Consider the following 6,981-nt stretch of genomic DNA (forward strand, 5'->3'; position numbering starts at 1 on the left):
TTCTCTTGTTTATAAGAAAGCCACGAACTTTACACAGGTTAGTCTCTTGACATTAAAACCGCAAAAATTAAAACCTCAAAAAGAAAAAAGGTAAATAAAACAGAAGAAAAGAAAGATGAATTTTGTAAGGAAAAATGAAGGATTTCTTATGTTTAAAATATTAATTTTTTTCCTAGAATATGAATGCTTAAACTGTTAAACATATAGTATATATTTTGTGGTTGAGTGAGGTATTTAATTAATGAAAATGGAGGGCATTGCATGATTATAAGCATAAAAGGTGCATGACTTTTGATTTGTGAATAAAGAATTCAACGCCGTAGAGCGTGTGAGACGTTGGTAGGTAGCTCACTCATAAAACACTCGGTCAACTCCTATCTCTTGTGCAAGTGTACGCTTACATGCGTCTATGCTTGACTGTTTTCTGCACACAGTTGGGTGGCTACAAAGTAGAATTGAGAGTTAAGGTTTTGGGTGCACGTGTGGGCATGTGGATCCTAACACATGAATTTCATGCTTTGTTTCTCTGTTTTGGTAGAACATGAATTTGAGGTTTAAGAGTTAATATTTTTGGTTCTTTGCATTGCAAAGCTTTCCTGCAAGAGTTGCTGGTTGTTGCTAGTACATCTGTGTGCAACGTGTGGCCTGACTTTTCGGACTCGTTTAATCACATCATTGTTACCAATATAACCTTCCCAATGTCAAAATAGAACAATCATATGACTGAATAAGCCAGGGTATGGATAGGCAAAATGGTCAATATAAGTCTCTTTAAAGAACTGTTTTTTTCGGTTTTATTATAAAAAGATTCGGTTTAGCAGATAATGTCACAAACCAAGTAAATAGACTTATATTTCGTATTGGTTTAGTATACCTCTATTTTATTTTAGCTTATAAGATACCTCATAACCATTCAGACAATATACAACATATGTATATGCAAGTGTTCAATTTCATGTTTGTAGTAGATGATTGTACTTTCTTAAGCCTGTCACAACAAATTAGTCGGGTTGGGCTGACCCGATTAAAAACTTATCAAGGCATCACTGCAGAATGAGCCAATTAACCTTCTGTTAACTTCTGTCATTGCTTCAAGAAATAGACATTAGACATGCAATACTACATCATTACACCAAATCTTTTGAAAATATGTCCTTCAAAGGAACCAGCCAAAGTAATTGTTACAGTTAACAAAATGTGCTAGTAACAGGAAGACGAATCCACTTGCCGGACCAAGGTACAATCTTAATTCTTCCTCGCTGCGTGCGTATTGACATGGAAATGTATAGTCAAGGCTGAGAAGTATTGATCCTTTAGTTGAAATATGTGAATGGCATTGCTAGAATCATTTTCAAAACCACATGTGGTTTAAAAACATAACCCTAGAAGATTCACTCTAAATTCGGGCAATAACGACACTTTCAAACTCAATATCCCATGTGAGGAGGCTATCAGGGAACTTTGCTGCATACCGTCTTTTGATAATTGCAAGTAATATCTGAGAACACGTACTTAAAACCCAAAGGAAATGATAACGGTAACAGACAAATGGAGTATGTCACACATCTTTGTATTTTGATCTATTCTAAGAATCTTGTATACATTAGGTCACCCATGTTCAGGGTTGTTATCAAATAGGTTATCCATGTATTTTTTTTTTGGGTTAAGTTAGGTCTCTTTTTTGGGTTTAGTTGGGTCTCTAAACTATCATTTTAACTGTTGAATGGTTATTCCTGCCCAAAAACTCAGACAGATTTAGTAAAATGGATAATAATTGGGTGGCCTAATTTGACAAATAAGAAATGGTTGACCTGTTTGATAACAAACTCGAACATTTACTAGTCTGCCAAGGAAATGTGATATCTAATGCCTTCCAACTAAGTGAAGTATAATACTATAATGCATTACCAAAGTCAACAAGCCTGTATGGTATTGGTATGGTTCATAAAATCCAAAACAGGTCAACTGGTTCTAAGAAGTGAACCCCCGAAAGCAGCATAGCCTGAAACAACCACAGCACACAATTGCTATAAACAACTAGTTTGGGATTAAAATTGAAAAAGATGTATAAGATCATAAGATATCATATGCTTAAAAGAGATTAAGTATATTCTTAATCCTTCTGTAAATGTACCTCTAAGCAATTTTACATAAACTGAAAAGTAACCGAAACCAGAACCACCAATGTTCTACAAATTATACTTCAAAGTAAGCTGTTAAAATATCAAATGTGAAAAAAACTGAGAATTAGAGCAACAGCATGGGCGAATACACCTGTTAAAATTTCCTGTTTTGCTCTTTTATTACCATACAATATAGATGTAATTTCTATACACAATTTGGACATAACAGTTTCAGGATATACAAACTACTAGCCAAATCTTTTGGCAATCAATCCTTCAATGGAGCCAGCCAAAGTAAAAATTGTTACAAGCAGGCAAAAAATGGTATACATTCGAAGAAGAATCCACATTCTGGACCAACGTACAACCTTCTTCTGCACAAAGTACATCTCAACAGGAAAATATATGGTCAAGGGCCAGAAGATGATTGATCCTGCAAACGCCAACACTTCATTGAAGTATGGGAATAACATCGCTACTGCCATCGTCAAAATCACATAGGCTGTTCGAAAACACAACCTAAGAGGATTCAATCTGAACTCTGGAAAAAATGACACCTTAAAACTCTGAATATCCTTTGAAAATCCACTTTCTGGGTACTTTTCTGCGTACCATCTTTCCACAATCGCAAATAATGTCTGACTATATATCTGATAACACATGTTTAAACACAACGAGATCGATAAATTAAACAAAGATAAACACATATACAAAAGTGTAGTATGATTTAGACATCATTACAAGAATAGTACCTGTGATTTAGCCAAATTTACACAGATGGTCCTAAAAGTTATTTTTGCGTTGGTAGTCCTCATGGTCTACAAGTTTTGCGCGAATAGTCCCTGTGTCTTACGATCATTAGCTTTTTTCGTTATATTCAGTTACCACATGCTAGGCACATAAGGGTAAAACCGCCAATTTACATTCCCTTTCTTATTTAGCGCCTTGACGGATACTAGCATATTACTGAAGATAACGACCGACCATCAGACACAAGGGCTATTCACGCAAGAATTGTAAACCACGAGGACTACCAACACAAAAAAAGTTTAGGGACCATCCGCGTAAACTGGGGTAAACCACAGGGACTATCTGAGTAAATATGTCTATGATTTATATAATTGAGTAGTAAGCAAGGGTCATACCTGATACCCTCCAACTAAGTGTAGAACAATGCATGCATTACCGAAGTCAACGAGCCAATACGGTTCGTAGAATCCAAACCCGGTCAACAGATTCCCAGGAGTCGAATCACCAAAGGCTGCATAGCCAGAAGCACCACAAAAGAAATAGAAGATAGTTGTTGTAGCGATTGCAATGGTGGAAGCTTTCTTCATGGTTACCTTTTGAGATGGAGGTGACTTTAAGGAACTCTAGATAACATAAAAGTCAAACTATTAGTCAAGGCTACTAATTTGGTATAAAATGGGAGATATAATTATAATCAGACCGATGTTAGACCTGTATTTCAAGAAGTATCAGTGAAAAGTTAAACGCAAATGCAATATCTCCAATTGCTTGAGCAACCAACCATACTTTTTGTGTGGGATCAGTAGTTGAGATTCCATTGATGCTACCTTTAATTTCCCCTTGTCCTGCAATCCATATTCAAGAAGAAACTGGATATGAAGCTATGTTTAAATCATTTGTGGACCAACAACAAGATTGCAGATTGACATACCTATTACTTGGACTAATCCAAGTCCCATTCCAATAAAAGAATAAGTGAAGGACATGATTGCAGCAATAATTGAGAGCCATTTTGTATGAAAAATGTTAGGTATTTGAGAGGCAACTATTTGTACGAGTCCAAACAGAAGCATATAGTATATGTTCTCGAATTCACAAGCAGCATCATGCCCTTCTTCATGGTAACAATTCGATTGCCTAATTGCTCTGTTACCATATCAAAATAGTTGAAAGATAACTAATGTTACGATCAAGAGTAACAAACTAACAACATAGGCATATTTAACATACATAACAATGAGGAAAACTTTGGTCCATCTAACAAACAGTTGCAAAGTTTCAAGATATTTATCATGCAATAATAAATGTATAACATGTACTGTAATTCGAGTCTCTGTGTTCAAGCAGCTTCAACAGTTGCATTAAGTCACTTATTTCTATTACAGTCTACATTCAAATACTTTGAATCTAACACGATTTACTGAAATGAAAAGTAAGCATACCTGATGCTAATCGAGGAAGTAATTGTATACACAACACCTGTTTTGAAAATGCTAAAATACACCAAGCATCCACACGCCAATCCATTCTTATATCCTGAAATTTAAAGTTCACAAACATATAGATACAACTATTTAAGTAATATATAAGTAAATGACTAAATGCTAGGGAGACTAAATTTAAAAGAATAACAACAGACCTAAAACCGTGTTAACCGCCTGCAGGTAAGAGTAATTTGTGGTAGTAGTGCCATTGCTAGGGTTTGTATACAGATGAACATCACAGATGAATGATGCAGACACGAGTGTGAAAAATGCAAACAAAAACAGCGATAATGGACCAGCAATCCATCCGAGCTGTGCCACACTCCATGCAAGTGATAAAACACCTGATCCTATTACTGCTGTTATTATATGTGCTAATGCTGTCCATACAGTACCTTCAAGTTCAATCGAAAACACGAAATTAAACTTACACAGTTATATATCGATCAAACTACCTCATCGTCATCAATATGAAAATCGAAACTCAAATTAGTAATTACATCATATGAATTTAGTTTGACTTAATGGAGTCAACGCGAAATACATTAATTTCCTTCAATTTCAATCAACAACACAAAATGATATAAATAACCTAATTCGCATCGTTGTCATCATCATCGTCATCATCATAAATATGCATATCGCAATCAATAACTAGTAATTACATCATGTGAATTCAATTTTGACGTTGACGAAGTCAACAATAAGTAATCTATTATAACCGAAACAGATTGAATAATTAGTTCGTTTCGTTGATTGTGAAGTTAATAGAAGATTGATAAAGATGAGTGAATTAACGAACCGGTGAGTTCATGAGGTGAGTTGTTTAACAATGACGTTTTCTGTTCTTCATCTTCAAAGTCTTCTCCAGCCATTTTCACTAATTTCTTCAGTTCCGTGTTAGAAAGAGGATGCAGATAATATATATACTGTATCTATCTTTATGTATTCGTGTTTACGACTGATTTCATGTTTCAGGTCGCTTTCCGTCCTACTGTAGTTCATTATGAGCGTAAATATTTTAAACGACAATCTTACCTTTTTTTTTTTTTTTTTTTTTCCTTGAATGATTAAAATGAAATGTAAACCCAACGGACGCCTTAGCCTAAAGTAGTCAGTTTCGACCCTATCCCGTCTTCTAATAAGTTGGTCAACAGTCGGATCAAATGCGACAAAGGTCGGATTCGATACCGGTCAAAAGTTAAATATTTGGTCAAAAGTCGGTTAAATCGATCAAAATTGACTTTGTTTAGTGTTACTTTTTTATATTATATTAACGATAATGGTAATTATAGGCACTGTTGTAAAAAACCCGTACTCGCCGATTAATACGATTAATCATTTCTAAAAGCAGTCAGTTCCGATTTTTTCAAAATTCGTTTAATTAATCGATCAATGTCAATCGATGAGTCAAAATCAAATTTGGTAATCAAAACCGGTCAAAGTCAAAATTAGTCAACATTTTAACATAAATTTAATTTAGAACTTTAAAATTTTTGAACAAAATGAATAATTTTAGACAATTATTTTGTAATTTATGTTTATGTTTATAATTTTCATCTATATTTACACATATAGTTTTTGAAATATTTAAATGCATAAAGTACAATCATACGTAGTATTAATTCCCGAATTTCTGATTACTCTTTTCAAAGTCCTAACCGATTAATCCCCAAATAGAGAATTTTGCAACCTTGATTATAGGTACCAATTCGTCAATGAAGATTTTTTGACTTTATAATATATGTATATATATTTATATGTATAAAAGTCAACGTCAGTCAACGTCCGTCTTGACCCCGTCTCGACGTGTTAAAGCCCTGACCGTCTCGACCCCGTTTTGCGTCTTTTTCAATCTTGTTTAAACGTAGAAACCTGTGTATTTTTTTAGATACGTAGGTTTTTCAAATATCAAAGATCAAAGTCAAAGATCAACATGATAAGATATCACGGAGTACAAATTAAAGACAATTAGTTAATGTGTATTAATAATAAATACGTAATTTCTTCAAATATGGAAGTTTAACATCAGCATATTGAAAACAACTAGTTATAAGTCTTAAAAGAGCTAACATTTATATGCGATGTTTACAAACATTTATAAATTACTCCAATTAACAGAGATGTACTTTTTGAGCTTTAAGTTATTGCTTTTATCGAGTTTGAGCACCATCGTAGATAATCAACAAGCTATGAACTGAGTTTCATGGACATCGGATAATAGCGAACACAATTAAGACCTAATTACCTAACAATCAATTATAAACACCACATTCATGTGTTCAATCATCCACAAACTAAACCAAACAAAATGTTAAACGGCCTACAAAAAAATATGAATCAGATGACCACGTTAACTTGCTGATATCTATATCAAAATCATCTTCTTCAACCAAACTAGCTTTGTACAAGCATATGGATTACTTACTTACAGGCTCCTTAACGTGGAGTCGATTAGTTTCATGAGAATACGTGTGCTAGACAGCTCAGAAACAGATGCAGTAGGAAGGCTCACTTGGTGGTTTAAAATTGCATAGACTTGATCAAAAATTTGGCGCACATGCATTGCAATCATCCCATCTAATGGATTGATGGCCACCACCAAATCCATCATCCATGCGAGT

At 34.3% G+C, this 6,981-nt stretch overlaps 1 protein-coding gene across 1 annotated transcript; it reads right to left on the reverse strand.

Moving 5' to 3' along the window:
- Positions 1–2,240: 2,240 nt before the first annotated feature.
- On the reverse strand, positions 2,241–5,255 carry LOC139847049 (probable amino acid permease 7). The gene is made up of 7 exons (XM_071836646.1): positions 5,160–5,255; positions 4,513–4,752; positions 4,316–4,409; positions 3,805–4,019; positions 3,585–3,718; positions 3,269–3,496; positions 2,241–2,773 (listed from the first exon to the last, which is right to left on the reverse strand). Exons 1-7 carry the CDS (start codon positions 5,230–5,232, stop codon positions 2,372–2,374), a joined length of 1,386 nt encoding a protein of 461 aa, XP_071692747.1. The 5' UTR covers positions 5,233–5,255; the 3' UTR covers positions 2,241–2,371.
- Positions 5,256–6,981: the final 1,726 nt, after the last annotated feature.

This window comes from Rutidosis leptorrhynchoides, chromosome 5 (genome assembly GCF_046630445.1).
Source record: "Rutidosis leptorrhynchoides isolate AG116_Rl617_1_P2 chromosome 5, CSIRO_AGI_Rlap_v1, whole genome shotgun sequence".
Lineage (NCBI taxonomy): Eukaryota > Viridiplantae > Streptophyta > Magnoliopsida > Asterales > Asteraceae > Rutidosis > Rutidosis leptorrhynchoides.

What these genes read in the sequence shown, in the direction of transcription:
- LOC139847049 (XM_071836646.1), bottom strand. Translation starts at nt 5,232, where the DNA reads ATGGCTGGAGAAGACTTTGAAGATGAAGAACAGAAAACGTCATTGTTA. An exon ending in GGCGGTTAACACGGTTTTAG is followed by an intron (nt 4,410 to 4,512) that starts GTCTGTTGTTAT and finishes TTTAAATTTCAG; the next exon opens with GATATAAGAATGGATTGGCG. An exon ending in TGGATTAGTCCAAGTAATAG is followed by an intron (nt 3,719 to 3,804) that starts GTATGTCAATCT and finishes TATGGATTGCAG; the next exon opens with GACAAGGGGAAATTAAAGGT.